General features: G+C 42.9%; 1 protein-coding gene across 4 annotated transcripts in view; it reads left to right on the top strand.

Moving 5' to 3' along the window:
- LOC142578559 (UDP-GalNAc:beta-1,3-N-acetylgalactosaminyltransferase 2-like) overlaps positions 1 to 21473 on the top strand; it is a 60859-nt gene that overhangs the window by 20631 nt on the left and 18755 nt on the right. The window contains exons 3-5 of one of the 4 annotated variants that reach the window (XM_075687938.1): positions 11643 to 11900; positions 13657 to 13953; positions 17580 to 17594. In XM_075687938.1, the coding sequence (XP_075544053.1) occupies positions 11643 to 11900; positions 13657 to 13948 (550 nt within the window). In that variant the 3' untranslated portion in view covers positions 13949 to 13953; positions 17580 to 17594. Of the gene's footprint in view, positions 1 to 11642; positions 11901 to 13656; positions 14787 to 17579; positions 17595 to 21473 lie in introns of those variants that run through there. The other 3 variants (XM_075687937.1, XM_075687936.1, XM_075687934.1) reach the window with 3 other exon arrangements.

Raw genomic sequence — 21473 nt, 5'->3', positions numbered from 1 at the left:
AGAAAGTTGTGGCATCATGCTCGACTTCTTGGTGGGAAAACACTAAGTCAGCTTTATGATGCTAAGGCATCTAACTTTACATGCATTGAAAAAGAAAGCCACATGCTGTAGTGATATGTGTCTCCAAAACCAACGCACATTTGTCAAATGGTTAGCATATGGCTATACCATAGCTCTTCCTTGGTCTTTAGAAAGACATTAAAGATTCTAATAAGTAGCCTGCAGGTCAACGAGCATAGCACTATCACACCATCTGTGCTGCCAAGGCACTGCTATGAATCAGTAAACACCAAAGATGGTTTTTCACAGGGCAGAAAGTAAGGAAAGCTGAATGCTCTGCTAGACAGTTACAGAACCTCGCTTATGCATCATCAAATCATAATGCTTATTAAGATGCACCACACAACAAAGCGCAAGGTTCTACACAGATCATTAAATCGTGAGTAAGCACTACGCAAACACAGCATGCACCCATGCACACACTTGCAACAGAGAATACAAAAGAAGTTCACCTGGTGTTTATCACTGGCCTTTGACTTTTTACAGAAATGAACCCAACAGTGATTGGTGAAAGAAGGCAAATTGCGTCACAGTATGAGATAATTGGAAGGACTGGCCTGCTGGTATTTATAGCCCCATTCTAATTGCAACAATTTTCACAGCTCAGTATAGATGTTTGACTAGCTCAGGATAGACATTTATGGATAGCATTTCTAGATATTAAGGGAGCCTACGACAACCTAGCCAGGGAATTGTTATAAGATGTTCTCAAGCACGAAGGCATAAAGTATGATTTCGTGAAGCTGCTGAAGGAGATATATAGAAACAACAGAGTACAAATTGTATGGAAAGGTAGAAAATTTAATGAAGTGATAAAAATTCACCAAGGACTGAAGCAAGGATGTCCTCTGTCTCCAATGTTGTTAATGTTTTAGTTAAAGTTATAGTAAGATGAAAGCTATATAAATACATCGACATATGTATAAACGAAAGAAATACTTACTCAAGTGCCCACCAAGATAATCTGAAAATGAAGGGGAAGCGGAATTCATCAATAATGAAACGTTGAGCACTTTGGGGCCACAATAAGTATGAGGTGGTGCTTGCAGTATGGAAAGGAGTAATTGTTCCAGTGCTAATGTTTGCAAATGCCATACTGTGCTTAAAATCAAATATCTTGTCGGGGTGAAGTTAATCAATGATCGGTAGGCAAGTTGGCTTTGGGAGCCCATGGCAAAACCGCAACATGGGTTGTGCCTTGTTTGAAGTCAGAGAAGCGCAGAGCAAACTTAGTTTTGAAGAATCAGGAACATGGATCAAAATAAATGGGTGGCTAAAGTGCCCAAGTATCTTTATCTGAAAAGCGTAGACACAGAATGGAGGAAGAGGTCAAGGAAGTTGGCAACCAAGTAAAGAATAACTGAAAGCAAAAATAGACTATCAGGAGTCATCAGAAAGTGAGAGAAACATGGACAGTGAATTGGATGCAATGAATGGAAACAAAAAGACCCTGAATATTTACAAGAATGAGAAGAAAGAAATCGGAAAGGAAAATCTGTAGGATAACACAAAGGGAAATGCCTTGTTATTTGAGGCTCAAGCTGGTTTCCTAAGGAAGGAAACATACTGGAGCAAATATTCACAACAAGATGAGGCATGTGTATGCTGCAACAAATATCCAGAGACCACTCAGCCCATCCTAATGGAATGAGAAGGGGATGAATGTGGGGTTTTTATTGGTGCAAGGGCCAGATACACATTCCAGAAGCGCTTAGATTTAAAGTGGGCGGAAGCATCAAGTGGTCAGTAGTCGAGATAAACTAGAGACCTTTAGAGTATTGGTGGAAAAAAGCAGGGAATAGATTGAGACGGCCGGATCCATTACAGGCATAGGTAGCGGAACAAGGTAGATAGAGAAGTTTTGAGGAAGAGAAAGAAGTCTAAAGTGATGTATACAAAAATGATGGAATGAAAGGCATGTATAGCATACCTGAGTAACTCAAGCATGCTAGGTGATGATTTGTCACCCCGTTTCAAAGGATGGTGCCAATAAATCATCGTCGCATGTATACAGTGTGTTCACCCAGTTGTCAGACTAGGAACCACAGTTCTGTGGTGACACCAATGCACCGATGATGACAAAGAGCAGCAAGGCAGCGCGAGCGGACTGAGCCATGAAGAATAAAGTTATTGGTTCTTGTTTGTCAATGCGGCAACTTCTCGTGTCTTCCTCATGTTTGCATAGTCAGGTACAACTTAAGAAAGCAGGACAAGCCCCACCCAGATGACCAAAGCACGGCAGCCGATTGCCTCCACGACTAAAGAAATAGTTCTGCTGGCGCAACTCAGCCCAGCTCGAAGCGCAGGCTGCCATGTTCTCCGTTGGCAGAGTCCAGGTCATGACGTCGGTCTTTAATTCACACCCATTGGTGGAGGCTTTTGTGCGTCCGCCTTTGAGGGGCAAATGCCACTGCCTTCTAAAGTTCTACCCAACTATAGTTGATCATATGTCAAGAAAAAAGCAACAGTTTATGAAATATTTCACAAAAACCATGCACTCATCTTCATTAGCTTAGCATACATGCAACTTGTTGTTTTCTTTTCTAGTACCAAACACTGTTAAAACCAAGGAGGCTTTTAAAAAAATTTCTGAGGTGGCAGTGCTTGCAAGTTCTTACCAGTAAAAATGAAGCCAGCGCTTGCCTTATACTTACCCTTGAAAGTATGCTACAGTAGCTGGAGTCTGGTCACAGTTCCACAGCTCTTACTCTGTTGAGGTGGCAGTTCCACTGCAGCGACATGCGCTCCGCATTTTAAGCAATTGTATGTTGGCAAGGGAACTGTTGGAGGCTTTCCATATTCAGAAAAGAGACACGAACTGCGTTAGGGATATGTCAGTTTAACTCTTCGGAAATGAGGTCCAACTGTCTGACACAATGCTGTGACTTTTGTAATGTGACTGCTGCAAGCATGTGCAGCTGTTGTATTCTTGTGAATTTGCTATACGAATTAACAGTTTAGCGCTCGCTCTGTTCCTTCCTACTCCCTCCTCCTAAGTTTTTGTTTCCATGTCATGCTAATATGTACCTCCTAGATTTTAAGCAATGTTCCCGGATGCACTTTGATTTCTGCACGCACTATGCAGATGCAAGCCATATTGCATTTTATGGCGTACTTTTTGTGCTTTCGAATGACACCTCATAGTATTGCCTAGCATGAAGCATTGCCTCATGGCAATCAAAACATTAGGAGCAAGAAGCGGCGTTCTTGCTTTACTAGCCTCTGAACTTCAGCGGTGACAGCAAAAACTATTCTACATAACAAAATGTGGTTTGCCTTGCCCTTAGATGAAATGTCATACAACATTCCTATGGAGTGATATAGCGTGTAAAGCAATTAGAACATTTGGTAGACTCCAATAAAAATGGCCAGAACAATAAATGCTTAGAAATTATAAATTTTTGGTGATTTTCTAGGCTACATTCTACTTATCATGTTTGTGAAGTTCTTTTCTGTTGTGATAATTAGTGCAAGTTATTATTTACTTTAAAACGGCAGTTTACGGTTTCACTTGGTCATGTAATTCAGAAGTAGGACATTTCAGCTTGAAGTAACCATTCAAGCTGAAACTGAAATTTTCAATAACCAATCAGGCAAGCCCTTATCTCCAATTCAATGGAAAGAAAATTGTCTCACCTTTATTATTACGCAATCTATATGAGAGCAATGAATCTAGCAAATTTTCTGCTGGTCAGGTCTGTGCAAATTTACAGCCGTTTTCGTGTAAATGCTAGTCCACTACAAATCCTGCTGAATAGTGGAGCCATACAGTGTCCTGTTATTACTATCACTCACAACTTTCATTAGGCAGTGCTTCACACAAAATATTTCCCATGAATAACAAATCTCAGCCGTATTTTTTTTTTTGGGGGGGGGGGGGGGGCTGTGGCACCATCTGCGCAAAAAATATCAAGCTGTTTCACATCAGTTCCAGCATTTGTCAAATATGCCATTAAACATTACAAAGCGCGCAAGATGCAGATGGATTCTTTCTCCAAATTTGCATGTTTGGCTCACTCCAGTTGTTGCCGTGCCTTCCTGGCATTTCTTCAAGTACACTTGTCAGCAACCATGCCTTAATGAAGTCCTACGGTAGCTGCTGAAAGAAAGGAAGGAACCACCAGCACAGCTGACACCTTAACAACTGCTAAATGTATGGTGCAGCCAAAGGGGAAGGACAGGGAAAAGTAAACTATGGGCAGAAAAAAAGAAGAGGGGCTATTAGGTCTACTCACGGTGTTCACTACAATGACTAACGGTGCTATATTCTCAAGACATTTCACTTCCTGTGCAGAGTACACCATGAGTGTATGCCAGCTAGCCAGTGCATGTCATGAGTGCATGCCAGCTAACCAGCAGGATAAGCTGTTGTGAGTTTTTTCCTAGGAGCTATTGTGAAAACTAAGATTCCAGAAATTTGCTGGATGCACACTTTTGTTCACAGGGGACTGTGGAGGTGATATTGAAGTGCACAGACAACTTGCCCTCGCCTTCTCCAAGCTGCCAGGTATTGTACACTGATATCTGGAAAATACAGAGCTGGCCGCAGCTTGTGCGCCTCCTGATGCAAGAAGCGTTGGCAGGAAAGAGGAAGTGAAAAAACTTATTATGTGAAGTGGTTCGGTTCCACTGGTCCAGAAAGTAGTTGCTTTTTCCACAATCAGATGCATGCTTACACAGATGCCATGCGTACTTGTCCTTCCCGCTGTTGTACAGAGGTTGCTTCCATAGTTCTTCATCATTCAAAGAGAAAAGATTGTAGGAGCTGCAGAGTTTTTCTTGATGTATGATTGGAAGGCAAAGAAAATGACATTTCGCTTTTGTGCCATCAGTGGGAGATTTTTTTAGTACAGAACACGGGCGTTTTTGCATTTCGCCCTCATCAAAGCATGGATGCCGCGGCCGGGATTTGATTCCGTGACCTCGTGCTTAGCAGTGCAACGCCATAGCCACTATGCCACCACGGCGGGTCTGCTACCAAGATGCCGGTATCTTCTAACGTGTGCCACCTGGCTCGAGTGCAAATGGCACACGAAAATAGGAGCCGAGACAGATTACAAAGCTGGAATGACGATGCAATGATCATAATGGCATCACAAACAGGAGCATATAGTCATCTGCCCAAGTTAATAGACAACTTGGTTGACTGGGTTTTGTCATGGTAATGTCATGCATGCATCGATGTCATGAATTTATCTCATTCTTGGCATGCATGTCATGATATCCAGGGGAATCATTTCATGGTTTGACATACAGACCATGACGTTTCTGCCAATCATTTTATGACATGCATGGCATGACATGTCATTAACCCTTTACTGCACAATTTTTTGTTTTCTTGTAATATTATTCACGGAGTTGTAGGAAAGCATAACAACAGCTGTACTCCCATGGAAACTAAATTTAGCGAATTTCTGTGGTTTTAATTTGCAGAAAAAGGGTATGTTGCGTATTTGCAACAACGTGCAAATAATTAAGAAGTTGAAGATGAAAGATAGACTTAGTGCGATTCATATTCAGATGTTTATTTGCACGTGACAATCATTGGCGCACTTATGTTTTATTGTGGAACAAAAAGAAGCAATTTTACTTGCTTGTGCAGCCCAGGTGGTTCCCACACTTCGTGCAGTATGTCATGCAGATTCCCGTGCAGCCAGGAAACAATGCAGCGTTTTCGCGTTATCATCAAAATTTAGAACATAGAAGCACAGACGTAAGGCTGTGCCCGTGACGACGCTACACGGCAGCATGAGGATGCACCGCATCCTTTCGAAAAAAAAAAAAAGAAGAAAATTCGACCAGAAAACATCTCGCACACATATTTAATCGAAACAGACTTACACTCGTGGTCGTCATCACTCCCGGAAAGGTCACTGCCTTCACTATCAAAAGGAATTGCTTGGCCATAAAAGCGTTTAGGAGCCAGTTCACTTTTCAGCAGAAAATAAACCATGTACACGTTGTTGCACTTTTGCAACATAACAACCCTCCGTTGCCAGGAACAAACTATTCCGAGATAACAATGTTTTTCTGAATCTACAGAGGGAAGCATGTAGAGCTTAGCGCAAGAATTTTGTTTGCAATTTGTCTGATGGAGGAATACATTTACAATTGGCAAACTTTACCTCTATCACTTCTCGCGGGCACGCGCAGCCTCCTCCAAGTTTGTTTTGGTAGATGATGCGAAGGATGAGCACAGTTGAACGCACAAGGCGGCGCGTTTTTTAGACGAATGTTGCGGAAATGCAACAATGTGTACAAGCAGCTCCAAACGCACTTGGCTTCTGTTATAATGCTGTTGATGGGTATGTTGCGTAAATGCAACAAGATGCAGTAAAGGGTTAATCTCACACGTGCATGTCATAACGAGAAGAAATGGGTTTAACCGAGGGGCCCGATTTATTTATTAGTAATATAATGAGAAGCCAATAAACAAAGACACCAAGGAAAGCATAGAGGAAATTACTTGTACTTACTAATTGAAATAAAGAAATGATAAATAAATGACAATGAAAGTGGATGAAAAAACAACTTGCCGCAGGTAGGGAACGATCCCACATCTTTGCATTACACGTACAATGCTCTGATAAATTGAGCTACCGAGGCATAGTTTTCCCATCTACTTTCTTGGGTATTTATGTGTTACTATTAGAACTAAGCTTGGGAGTGTTAGCCAGCGCCACCACTCACAAACCTTGGCAGCAGATGTGGAACATTCTTTCTGCCGCAGGCGTCACGAGTACATGGTCTTTCTTGGTGAAGGCAACTGGTCAATGAACCCACAGATGCTACGTGAAGGCATCAGTGTTGCCGGATTCAAGACCCTCGTTATGTAAGAACGAGAAGAAAGGGGTTTAACCAAGGGACCCAATTTTTTATTAATCGTGTCATGTTGCTTTTGTTGGCAAGTTGCTTTTTCATCCACTTTCACTGCCATTAATGTGTCATATCTTTAATTCAATTAGTAAGTACAAGTAATTTCCTCTATGTTTTCCTTCGTGTCTTTGTTTGTTGGCTTCTCATGATATGACATGCATGTCATGCACACATATCCAGAATATAGACAGGTAAGGAAATGCATGTCATGTCAATCAATCAAATGTAGTCATCTCATTTATGACATGATAGTCATTCATTGAGCTGACATTGAAGAAGAATGGTGGGTGTTAAGGGATAAGAAACGTTAAGGGATAAGAAAACAGAAGATTGGGTGAGGGGGCAAACGCCAGTTAATGACATCTTAGTTGAAATCAAGAAAAAGAGATGGGGGGGCATGGGCAGGACATGTAATGAGGAGGGAAGATAACCGATGGTCATTAAGGGTTACGGACTGGATTCCAAGGGAAGGGAAGCGTAGCAGGGGGCGGCACAAAGTTAGGTGGGCGGATGAGATTAAGAAGTTTGCAGGGACAACATGGCCACAATTAGTACATGATCGGGGTAGTTGGAGAAGTATGGGAGAGGCCTTTGCCCTGCAGTGAGCGTAACCAGGCTGATGATGATTATGATGAGTCATTCATATCAGTTCTATTTTCTAACACATCATATATTAGGATATCCATGACATGCATGAAATGACATGCATCACATGTATGGCAAGATATGCAAGTGAGTGAGTGAGTGAGTAAAGTAACTTTATTTTGGTCCAGAGAAGACGCAGGGAAGACCCCGCGCCACCCGGCTAGTCCCACGTAGGGACCGCCAAGCCCAGCTTGACGGCCCGATCGCGGGCACTCTGGACGGCCAGGGTTTGGTCGTTGAGTTCGGGGCTGCCCAAGAGCGCAGCCCACCTATCCTCGCTGAAGGAGGAGCCGATGGCTTCACACTCCCACAACACATGGTCCAATGTTGCCCTTAGTCCACAGGCAGGGCAGTCCGCACTGGGATATCTTTCAGGGTATATGGCATGAAGAACCGCGAGGTTAGGGTATGCACGGGTTTGTAGAAGTCGAAGGGTAACCGCCCGCACCCTACACAAGGCGGGGTGCGGGAGGGGGAAGACCCGTCGTGACAGATAGTAGTGCGTGGTGATCTCATTAAACGTAAGCAAGGGTTCCCCGTGGGGCTGGGCGACTGCTGAGGCGGCGCGGTCAGTGAGTCCTCGCGCGGCCTCGTGTGCGCCCTCGTTAGGGTTAGAGGGAGAACCCTCAATCGACCCCAAGTGAGCAAGTCAGTGACATGATTGTCTTGAATGACATGAGGTGATGGCATCATGGTCATTTCTTTAACTGGATGTGTATCAGGATACGTGTGGCGAGACATGCATGCAGAAAATGAAATTGAATGGCTTGGTCATGCATGTCAGCTCAATGTTATGTCATGGCATGACACATAATCCATTCAAGTGATGGCATTTATATAATTCATGTCGGGCCATGCACACATGTCATGTCATTCATATCCAGATATATATTGCGTGAAAGAAATGACCCTGACAGAACCATATCATTCTTACCATTTATGTCATGACACACGACATGTCATGAAATACTTGTCATTGATGTCATGTCATCCATGCATTTCATGCTAAAATATTGCCATTGGTGAGTAGTGACATCATGATCCCCCATGCAGGTTCCCAAGGCATTCAAGTTTTATCCTAAAACCAGTGATGCAAACAGACACACTGAAAAGCATCTATATGGCAAAATTGACCATGTTGAAGTTGCTGCATGTGAGAAGAAAATGCCATCTGTTTTCCGCCATGGGCTAACTTAATTCAATTCCTCTAGTAAGATGGTGGCAGCTGGCTTCGCCTTGAGACATTGTCTCTATTCCAGAAATTTAATTTAAACCTCCTTGGTTAAAACATACTATGAAATCTCAATGTAGCAAACACAAATTATCTGATCCTGTATTTTTCCAAGATACCCTGCACCCCCAATTAGTACAACAGCATGGGGGAAAAACTCCGTCCATTTAACCTGTGAAATTAACTGCACACAACAATGCACAAATCTTTGTAAAAACAGTCTCCATTCACGGATGCATTTACGTCTCTTGCACATCGTATCTCGAGCCAGTGACTCTGTTCCCCATCTTTTTGCGACAGCTTCTGCTGTACTCTGAAGCACTGTTGTCGAGTGCAGCTCATCATGATTCCTAATGCCCCCACCACATGCACTATTCGTTAACAACTAAATGAAAACTAATGACCCAAAAAGACAAGAAGTGGGTGACCATGAAAAATAGGACAGATGAGCTTCAATGTACAGGAGTGGGATTACCTAGGAGCTAATGAAACATTGGATGGCAGAGAACTTTGCCTTAAAGGCCAACTGCAACAAAATTTCACTTTGGCAAAACTTTTTATATATGTCTTGGTACCCCGCAGTGCCAACGATATCTACACTATGCATCAGTATGGCTTTCAAGATTGCACGGGTGCACAGTTACAATCTTTAAGGCCAGACACAACTACATGCAACTGTGCATGGCCCGGCTGGAGTATGTGCTTGTGCTCAGTCTGGCTGTGCTACATGGTGCATACTGGTTTTGACCTGCACCAGCTTGACCGATGGATAGAAGAAAAATTCAGATTGCGCATTTCAAAGTGCTATCTCATAACATATATCTATATTAATAACAACTCGACTTCACCTGCCATCTGCTAGCCGCCTGGTTAGCTCAGATGGTAGAACGACTGTCCCGGAAAGGCGGCGGTCCCGGGTTCGAGTCCCGGTCCAGGACGAATTTTTCTTCAACTGCGAAGCTTTTCTTTCGAGGAACCCGTATGGGTTTCCTTTGTAGCACTTAGCTACGTTCGGGTGGCTGTCTCATTTTCCCTTTATTGAAGGTTTAGGTGATTAACACCACTTGCATTGACTTGCTAAATGCACGGAGTGCATGAAGTGCTGATTTGGACTGTAATGCTGTCATGTTTCAGTATGATTGCACAATTACCAGGACTGCAAGAACTGATCTGGTTGCCAGTTGTGGCCATGCACTCGCTTAACCCCATCCGGTGCCACAGTGGCTGCCTCGCGTCATGCCATGGTGGCAATAGAATATTGGGCATAGAATGCACCTGAGTTCAGCACATATCCAAATTTACACAGCAGAGCTGTCACCACAGGATACCATGAATTCCTTGTTGACTGTATTTTGACATTTTTTTGCCTGTATCTCTACCTACCAGAATCTGAAAACTTGTCTTCATACTCAATGCACCACTGCAGCCATTACCCTGCAAGAACACCCCTGATTGCACAATAATGCGACTCTTACAGTGCCTATATGCCATTCTTGGGCACCTCAGCATTTTAATCCCACACTATGATGAACCACGCAAAGAGAAAATGGCATTGTTAGCACTGTTATTACATTTAAATTTATTAATTTTGACCTATTGGGTCATAGCCGTACTGGGAAGGGAAGCAGATGTTGGTAAAGTTACTGTGCTTGAAAACAAATTAAAAAAAAATCATGACAACAAGTAGATAAACTCTTCTAAAGTTAATTGCCATAACAGTGACAAGAAAGCAATTTAAGTTTGCAGGAGTGGAAAGCACAGGTTGGTGAAAAGTCATGGTCGTACCTACTGAAAATGAAATTAAGCTTTTCCTTGTAAGTCTTCTAGCATATTCATTTCAAGGCCCTTATAAGGGTTCCAAGCCACATAAGCATATTCTAGAATTGGGCAGACTGATATAACAACAGCTTAGCGCCTTTAAGTGGAGAAACGAATTGGCGAAGATAACCCAACCTTTCTAAAGCTTCCTCATAAATAACAACTTTCCCTTCATGGAGTGTCATGGGCAACCTCGGCCAGCACTACAACAATACAAATTAACTATACTGAAATCAGGTCTGGCCATAAATGTTTCTTTTCATTTAACATGCCCCGATCGCTAACTTTTGAAACAAGTTTTTCTGTATAAATGTTGTTTACTTGTAGTACCCCATTTTACATTTAGTTCAGATTGTGCCTAATAACATCTGATAGTGTAATACAGTGCATTTACCACATAAGAATAATAAGTATACAATATTAACTACATCTTTTGAGGTCTGTGTCTTGTTTGATTTTATGATAACAATATTAACCTCCATTAGACTGACACTGAGTAATGAATTGTGTGTGCTATTTTCATTTAACTGAAATTGCCATATCCAAAAGTGAAATATACAGTGCAGTCTCCATAGAACACTACTAACTTCCATTAGATTGACACTAGGTAATAAATCTCATTAAATTCAACCACGTTAAGTTCATGCTTTTTTAAGAGAACACTTTACGCAATGATTAAGGGGCATGTCCTTTTGATGTCATCCCTTGCTTTTTGTCATTCTCAGCTCACTAACATAATCTCAATAGCACTGGTGCAGTAGTGTTATTTTAAATACTTGATGATAGTTCTGAATGCCCCACCTGAGTCAAATCAAAGAGAGTTAGCTGTGTCATTTATAGCAGTCATCCACCTAAATGTAATCAATTTTTGCAGTAACTGTGGAACAGTAAACTGCACATAACAAGAATCTTATTAGGCTTATCAAAATTTGGCTTTGCTTGGAAATATATCTTAAGATGACACCATGGACCTAGGTGTCCCAATAATTAAGTGATGTCTCTTTGGTTGCAGGTATCGAGACATTGCCCTGATGCCCATCACAGATGTGTACCGTAATCTGCCACACAAGCTGCTGCATTTCTTTGACTTCCTGCTGCAGCACTCAGTGGAATTTGACTTCCTTGTCAAGGCTGATGACGACTCTCTTGTCGACCTGGAAGGTCTACGAAACAGTGTGCCACAGGGGAAGCACCAAAAAATTTGGTGGAGCACATTCAGGGAGAACTGGCCAGTCATTCGCTATGGGAAGTGGGGTGAAAGCACATACAGGTAAGCTTGGCTCTGCGTGGCTGAAGCCTTAGGGCTTGGGACATATATCCAGGAGTATCTGTATGGTTAGAAGCCATGCGTTTTGCAAACGCATATGCTTCTCTCCTTGTGCACAGTACATATTAGATTTACAGATAACCTGCGGGGGAGTGCAGGTAGTGACATTTCTTTATGCTTTTGAGCAAACATATACACCAAGTACATACTTTAAATGTTGAATAAAGCAAAGTAATAAATCTGATCTGTACTTATGGACAACTTTCTATGGCAATGAAGAAGAGGCAAAACACTCACAAGCAAGTGTCCTTCAGTCCCAGATTTTCATCCATGTTAGTTTGAGCTGGAGAAGAGAAAACGAACACTTCATCTACGACAGCAAAGTAATCACCACTGAGTGTTGAATTTGACTTGTTTCACAGCGAAGCTGTGTATGACTTGTATCCTGGGATTTTTTCGTCAACAGAAAACCATTTCACTGATTAAAGTGAAAAGTGCCTATCTCCATTTAAATTACACATGCAAGACACACCCCAGTATTCATTTCAATAAATAAAAGCAGGAAACAAGCATCAAAGCCACATGATAGATGATAAGGCCCATTCGAACGATACAAAGCATTTAGCATTCACCGCATGCATTTCTTGGTAAAGATTACAGTTGCATAAGCCACAGTTCCTTGGGAGAGGCCACTGCAGGATATGAAGCAGAGTGTGGCATCACCGCACTTTCACTTGTGTTGTGATACTGCTGTGGAAAGGCCACGCATAATTGCGACTCTCGAAGAGCAGTGTGAATACGATGAGTGACGATGGAAACAGCAACGTCAATATGCACAATGACATCGTGCTCAGGCTAGACAGGATGCAGTGGTCCCTGCCCAATGCAAGCCATGCACAGTTGGGATGCCTGAAGAGCAGTGCAAATACAATGAGCTACAAAGGGAACAACAGCATTCAAGGCTATGTCACATTGGTCTATCGGATCAGGTGATACCACGGCTTTGCTGGCCAACCACCTTCACAACGTGGATTGGAGCCCAGTCTTTCTCTGCTTTTCTTGTCCGCGTTTGGGCGAACGCAAATGTGGAAGTTGCACCGATTCAGTATCTGTTCCAGCACACTAAAAGCACATGTGTAGCTTTCCATTCATTCCCACAGAAAATTGTCTGTGAGAGAACCTGCATGGCTAGTGAATGTCCAAGCAGCAGCACGAAACCACTGGCACTCAAATACAACTTCAATGCCATTGTGGGCCACACAAAAAACCATGCCATGTATGCCCTCTCTGAACTGTTTCACATGCCAGTAGTGATGCTGTAAAGCATGGTGTAAGCCATGCAGCAATGTTAATTGTGCACTGTGCCATATTTTAGGTTAAATAATGACATTATCGCATTGTCATTTCGAATATTTACATGGCTTCTGTAAGCTTTAGAAGAGTTAACTGCTGGGCTAGTTGGTGATCTTGCATATTGAAAAGAATTTGCGCCAAAAAAACAACACACACCAGAAAGACGACGACACCACGAGCGCCCGTGGTGTCGTCGTCTTTCTGGTGTGTGTTGTTTTTTTGGCGCAAATTCTTTTCAGTATGCTTCTGTAAGCAGTTGTCGTAGGTCTCATCTCTGCAGCAGTTCAAATAAAATGCATTAATTAAACTTTAGGTTAGAAAGGTGCATTAACCAGCCAGTTAATGTATTTGATTGTAATCCTGCCTTGCCTCTGAATAATGTTTTAGTTAGTACTTTGCCTTGCAGTGCGCCTGTGTACCCTGCCTTCGCATGTGGAGCTGCGTATGCTTTGTCGAGAGACATAGTCCTCTGGCTTGCCAGGAATAAGGACTACTTGTACAGCTACCAGGGCGAAGACGTGTCCATGGGCATCTGGTTGGCTGCGCTTTCACCGAAGCGCATTCATGAACCCCGGAACTGGTCGTGCAGCTATGGCTGCCCTGATGGCGTCAATCGTCCGTACAACAGGGCTGAGCTTTCACCCAGTGAAATGAAGACAGTGTGGGCAACTTTCAAGAAGCACAAGAAGCTGTGCTGAGTCTGGTATGGACTAAGAAGTGTCAGAAGAATCAATAGGACGCATATAAAAATCGAAATATAATGCCTTTAATTTCTGAATATATCTGAAATAGCATATTTCCTATGGACATTACATATTTTATGCTGTTTGCAGTTCATTCAGCTCATATAGCTATTCTTTTAGCCACAAGATTGATGTGGCATTAAGAGTATCACCAAGGTAAATATACCTGGTAGCGAAGCTTCCGTAGAAGCCCATTCGTTCAAAACATGGCAGTTCTTCGGCATTTCATGGGGCTTAGCGCCATCTGTGTGACGAGGGAACACTTGCGGCAGAATAAAAAGTAATGACTGTATATTCAAATGCCCACCATTCCACTTGATGGACGTTTCGAGCTTTCTGCGCTGAAAGTGATGCAGCAGAAGGTCAGCCATACGGTTGTCAAAATCGCACCCCTGCACAGAACATACTTTCTTTGGAGGCTGACGAAAGCTTTGAGTATAGAGTGCTGGTCCCATCGTCTGACGCCAAGCCTGTCGGCCAGCAAAGCTGCACGAAAATAGCTAAAGTAAACAATTATCTGGCTGTTATAACTCGCTATTTTTACTGAACAAGTTAAAGAATAATGAAACTACCCACGCTACCAATTTTAAACAAACGTCAACAAGTAAAACAATGCAACGTGTTAGGGGGGGCTTATTGTAACAGGTAAACTTTACTACGAGTGCGCCTTTCTGCACACTTCAACAGCTGCATTGCATTGCAAGTTGATAGTGGCATCATCGCCCCCTTCTATGGTGGGTACTGAAAAAAGCCTATTTATTGATGATAATAAAGTAAAACAGATTTGTCTTATCTTGACATGTGTATATCAAATTTATTAGGCATATTATTTTCGTTGAATGAATCGAACTGTGTCTCGTTTTGATTTAAAATGTTTTTTTCTTTCCCAGTGTTTGTTTCCTCCTCACATAGTCACGCTTCAGTCGCAGCTCCTCCCATAATCACCCTTGCTGATGTTGGTGAAATTTGTTCTGAACTGCTTTTCGCCCGAAGTTTCGCAAGCTATTTGGATCGACCTTGGTATAGCTTCATGTGCATTAGCCCCGAACTCCTTCTAAATGCACACTTGCCAGCTCTCCAGAATATTTAGTAATGTGTATGAATTGTGGCTCGGTCTGCGATGGTAATGATGTTACATTATGTTTTACCGAAAATGCTCTTTGCCAGTCAGTCTTTGAACCTTGCATTGGGTCTTTTGATGATCAAAAGGTGAAAATAGGGTACTTGCTTCTGTCAAACTTATATAGACAGCTTCCTGAAGCAGACAAAAATGGCAACAGCATAGTCATTGTCACACTAAAAACAATGTTTTACTTGTCAGAATTTGGCTGTGCTAAGTTTGTAGCTGCTTCCGTGCTGCATCGAAACAAAAAAATCTTTTTAATAACTTATGTATGTGTCCCTGAATAAGCATGCATTCAAAGCCAACTAAAGAAGTGTGTGCTATTCCCCCTCTCGTACTTTTTTTGGTGTCATGTCCGCAGAATTTTACGAATTTTAACATTCCCAGTTAGACAGGTATGTAATTGAGATTAGCATAGCCTCGGTTGCAAATGAAAAATATGCATGTCTTTGTGCAGTAAGCTTGGACAGGTTTGTGTGCATCCCTATATTGCATACAATTAGCATTCAGTATATTTTTAAACACTTTTCTGTCTGCAGGAAAATAGGCAGTTTTTGGGTGGTCTAGTAAATGTTCATTTACTGCTACAGTAAATTCTTGATAGAATGTATGGTATCAGTTTGTAAAAGAAGGAATGTGGGCCGTGACTGATACGACCAGGTCACAGCAGACAAAGGGGACCCAGAACATCTACGTCACCGATGAGGTCATGTCCGCTATAACCCATGATGTGACATCCGTCCATTTGCATGGTGTCTGTCTTTTGGGACTGGTCCCACAGTGAAGTGATCCGTATTCCGTGCCCACTTACAGCACAAGTAATTCATATTTCCACTATATATGCGTGTAATAAAAACTTGGGGCTGTCGGCTGCTTGATGCATTACTGTCAGGTATCTTGCACGCATATTATGCCTCATGGTTGCATCAAATTGCAGCCAGCCTGAGGATGTAGGCTACCTTCAATGGTCAGATGGCACAGTGATCCGCTCAGCTGTCAGCGCCATCGTGTCAGTTCCGCAAAGCACCGAGACGGCCACTGCTATGAAGCCATGCTTTTGCGGCACTCGTTTGAAACGTGTCGACAACTCCACTTGTCGAAATGTTGGCTCCCTTGTTCTCATTTTGCTCATCGTCTTGAAGTTCCAGCTCCCAACTTCCCCATGTTTTCCCTGGATTCCTTCTAAATAGGGGTTTTAAGGCAATCAAAGACATTGAGGCCCATTTTGGACCACCAACGTTTCAGAAAGGACGTCAAATTTATGACAACAACAATGTATATTGTGTCAAAGAACTAAACAGCACAGACATCACAGCGAAGTGCTTAAATCAAATTGTGGGGTTTTATGTGCCAGAGCCACGATCTGATTATGAGGCACACTGTAGTGGGGGACTCCAAAATAATTTGGACCGCCTGGAGTTCTCTGTCGTGCACTTAAATATAGGTGCACAGGTGCCTTTGCATTTTGCCACAATCGAAATGTGGCAGCCGTTGCTGGGATTTGATCCTGCGACCTCATGCTTAGCAGCCCAGCACCATTGCCACTAAGCAACCACCGCAGGTCGCGAAGTGTTTGTCACAACAGAGCAAACATGCTTACTACATCGAACTCAAAGTAAGTTAACGAATCCTTATTTTATGTTGCTTAAGTGAGCAAGTATGGCCGTAGATGTTTTTCAACTGTCATTTGTAGTTTTATTACTTGGAGCGTGCCTTGCACCTCACAATTCTAGAGGTTTTGGCAAATAGGCAGGTAAGTGCTTTTTTCTCCGTTGACAAAGTGCCTCGAGCATATTCTGGTACATGTATTGTCATTCAGGCTCGAATGTGAGACGTAATCACCGCCGAAACATAATAGAGAGCAATCAGCTAAGACTAAACAATGTGAAGACTGAACAAATGTGCGCTAGTGTAGACGAGAAAAATGCTAATTTGCTAATACTCGACATGTGCTGCGGTGTACTCCAACCTTAGTTCTGTTGTTCTGAGCACGAGAAAACATCAGCATGAATGAGCCCAGTTCCAGCAGTAGTGTCTTGATGTTGGCGCAGGAACAAACTGCACATTGGCTTATTAATGCATGACAAAATTGGCTGTGGCTTAGCTCAGCTAACCCTGGATATGCAAAGCAAAACCTTGGTTTAGCCTGGTTAAGTCTTGGTTTCACTTGTTTAACCTTTGATTTAGCTGTAATTATTATACTTAGGTGCGCAATCATCATTAAGCGAAGTATGACGGCTGTGCCTAGGTCAGTGGCTAAACGTGACTGTGATTAGGCTTGGGTAAACACGTATTGTTCGACAGTGCGATGCCTGTTGTGCCACAGGGAAAGCACAAGTGCTAGACATGCAAACAGACATCGCAAACATGCGCAGTGTCGAAGCACAAACGGGCAGGGCGCGAACACAGTCGCTACATTGATCTTGACGGTGCGATACCTGTTGTATTCCGGACCCTCTCCAGTAAAGCAGCTCGCCGGGCGATATCCGTGGGGTGATCAGACATCGCTTGGCCGTGACAGCTCGAAGCCTCTCGCTTCCGCGCAATGCTCAGAGAAGACAGCTTAGCCTCGCCCTCATCCATGGCCAAGCTCGCACTGACTAGGCGAGTGCGGCGCCTCTCTTAGCCAGGCACGTGGCGAGTCACGTGGTCAGGCGGCGACCCACCTGCGCAGAGCACATGCGCCAAGCCGGCGGCAGCGGCAAAGCGCGGTACAGCAACTCACATGATGTGTTGCCAAGGCTACGGCGCAGCTGCGGTCAAGTGAAGGTCAAGTTGCTGGCGACGCCAAAACTCGACACAATGCGGTTAGTAAAGCTTTCGCTTTAAAAGCACACTGCGAACAAAGCTGCAGCATGGAGCGCTTACGAAGCTAGATTTGACACATTTTGGAGCGAGATCAGCTAAACAACTATCTAAACGAATTTACAACAGCGGGAATTAGTTCACGCATCTTTATGCAGTTTTTGCTTTATTGTGCATTTTTGCGGATACTGCCTGCTGCTTCTTTTTCATTTTTTTCCTTTTTGCATTTACGTTTTAGATTGTTTAACAGAAATTCACAAGAGTGACATGAACCGCGACAATCCACTTCAGCAGCTGGGTTGCTTCCCTCGGTTTTGAAGGGAAGCTGTACAGATTGATGCCGACATCCCCTTCACAATTGTGACAATCCTTAACGCAGCAGTATCTGCACTTGTTCTTTATGTTCACACTTCTCACGGAGGAGCTGCAGAGGGGCCTTGGTGAATCCATTGCAAAATTAAAAAAGGAGGCTTTCAGGCAGGCCTGAGCGCATACGGGTATTGGTCAAATAGCGGCGAGGGCCTACTCGCGAGTTCTCACTGCTGCTGCTAGGTGGCGCGACATGTACAGCCAAACTTCATTGCAGGGTGCCATGCTAGTGGCATCCAAGTATTGCCTGTCAGGATCATCAGTGCGTGCACAGAACCATTCAGTATGGTTCAGGGAAGGATGCGTGCAAGAATGAGGACCTAAGAAAACACTGGCATGGCGAGCTGTTCCATCAGATCATGTTATATCGTGATTTTTTTCTAAGTCGAGCGAGATGGTCTTAGAACACCTTTTCCACTGCTTTTCTGCAGCTTTGCTGCAGCTCATTTAATAATCGGTTGCATTCTTTTTGACAAGACAAATGACATCCCTGCACGGAAGAGTGCCTCTTCAAGTTTCCTAACAGCCAGTGCCGCCATGCCTGTTGCATACACGCTTTCCTGATGCAGCTAAAATGATTAAGCCGCGACATCAGCCTGCTGTTGCGTGATGCAGGGTTACTATGATAAGTAAATTAAAAAGAAGAGAAGAAATTAGTGCAGTAAGTGTGGTCAAATGTTGGCAAGCATGATAAGCGGACCTACCTCAATAAATCAGCTTCCTAAAGCCAGCTTCGCTGCAGTAGATGCAGTGAAGCATACCAAACAGTATTGCAGTGTGCAAAATTTGAAAAGGGGTCATTCTTACGGGGCATACTTATAATAGTATGTGTTCCTTATCGATGCTCACATGCACCCGCCCCCTCCTGTCACACTACGCGCGCCGAGGGGCCTAATAAGTGAAGTGGTACGCCTTCAAAGCTGTTTTGGACCTATCTGTGATGCTTTGAACTGTTGTTTCGTCCACCTCCTAAGCCAATCTTTACATGGGTCATTTTTTCTGAACTGTTGATTTCTTCAATAATAGCTACGTAATTTCGTTGTTTCCTGTCCAGCTGATATAGTTGTATGCAAGTCAAGGTATTCTTTTTAGCCGAGCGCAGTTTTCAAAAGCGAAATGACGCTTTTGCCCCAGTAGTGCCGTCACCACTTTACAACACAGTCAATCAATGTCATTTTGTATGTCACTGGGAGACCACCGAATGTGGGGTACTCACACGCATGCGTGGAACTGCATAACTAGCCGTGATATCAGCACGCCTCTTGAGAAGCTGCTTTGCATCAAAGGCCAGGCATCGTTGCTATGCTTCACTGCAAAACATTCTATATGTCTAACCGCTTAACATATTTGTACTGCGGTGAAGCTAACCTTATGAAACTGAATTTCACAACGCTTTTTAGACTCTTGCATCTCTACCAGCCACTACCAAACACTTGTTGGAACGTCACTTGGCAAAGGTCTTATTAGCTAATTCTCCCCCTTTGGTAGTGGGGAGACTCACATATATGAAAACTGCCAAGGAAAGCAGTTGCCCTGATGAAGGCAAGCTCCCTTGTGGAAACATTTGCACCAGCCTGTTCGACCATTGTTATCAGCGGAACTTATGTGTGTATTTGCGGTGGACCATGCCGATAGTGCGAAGGGTTCACGCGAATCGGGAATGTAAGGTTTCAATGAGCGACAAAGTTAAAGTTCTAGTATTAAAAAAGTAGATTTTTGCATTGGGATGATGTTTTGACAACTTTTTTTGGCTAAAGCCATACAGTATACATGATGTTTTACTGAAATACACAAGATGTCTCACTGCAGGACACGTTCTCCGTAGTTAGCCGAAACCCTATGTTACACATTGTGTATTGCAGTGAAACGTGCTAAAGCACATTTCCCAATTAAGAATGTGAAGACCCTTGCCCTTCGCCTTTGTGATATTATGACACTCATTATAATGAGAACATATTCACTGCAAAAAACAACCACATTAAAATGGAGGCATTAACATGCATGGCAGCATGTGTGATGTTTTATCCTTTTGCTTTGTTGTGTACCTGTCATACTACCATTATTAAATTTTCCTGTACTTTGTAAGGTGCTGACGTACATAGCATTACATTGCAAGGAGTCACTGTGTAATTAGTGTTCAAAGACCAGTGTAATGGCTTTTCTCAAGAGAGGTTGGGGTAAAGTTGCTGTGGAATATTATTTTAGAGGGGTAGTTTCCTGAGAAGAAATCAGATGTCAGAAAACAGACCTGTGGTACCCTGGGTTTCAGTATTTAATGGTGGAAAGGATGCAGAATACATTAACATTTCTTTATTTACATCATACTGTAGGCCAGGGGGCCCAAGCAGGAGGGGCAAGATTACACATAAAAAATATGCATACAAAAGGCGGAATTGCAAAATATAAAACTTAGGAAAAGAAACAAAATAGCACAAAACAGCAATGTTACTTAGGAAATACTAATGAGTTTGAATTGATTCAAGGGAATTCAGATGATGGAAAGGGATGAGGTTCCATTCTATAGTTTGAGGAAAGAAAGAAAATTTAAAAAGGTTTGTCCTGGCAATGTAAGGGGAGAGAGTGAGGGGGTGGAAATGACGGGCTTTCCTGGATGCAGAAAGAGTTATGTATGGACTAGGATCTAAAGAAAATTTATGGTTTATGAAGGAGTAAAGGAGCTTCAGGCGTATTAATTTTTGCCTTGTTTAACGCCTTGTTGAACCTTGTGAAAACCATTTGTCCACAATAATTCAGTTATAGACTCTTCTCAGCCATATTTGGAAAAAAAATGAAATGTATGGCTCTTCTCTGTATCTTTTCAAGGGCATTAATGTTGATTTTGGTAAACAGGTCCCAAATAACGCACAAGTATTCCAATATAGGTCTAATAATAGTTCTATGTGCTAGAGGCTAGCTTCATGGGATGCTTGTTTAAGCTTATGGTGAAGTAGACAGAGCTTTCTAAAAGCAGTAGAGGCAGTAGCAGCAATATGGCTATTTCAATTTAGGTTGTTAGTAATTGTAATTCCAAGGTACTTGTACTCGCTCGCTTCGGCCAAGGGGTCTTGGCCAATAGAAGAAGAAAACTTCAGGCGTGCTTTTTTTGTTTGTTATGAGTAGATGCACAGATTTATCTGAGTTAAGTTTCATTCCCCACTTGTTGCTCCACTGAAAAATGTTGTT

Source organism: Dermacentor variabilis, chromosome 4 (assembly GCF_050947875.1).
Source record: "Dermacentor variabilis isolate Ectoservices chromosome 4, ASM5094787v1, whole genome shotgun sequence".
Lineage (NCBI taxonomy): Eukaryota > Metazoa > Arthropoda > Arachnida > Ixodida > Ixodidae > Dermacentor > Dermacentor variabilis.
The sequence above is the reverse complement of the archived record's forward strand: the minus strand, read 5'-3'. Positions and strand labels throughout refer to the sequence as shown.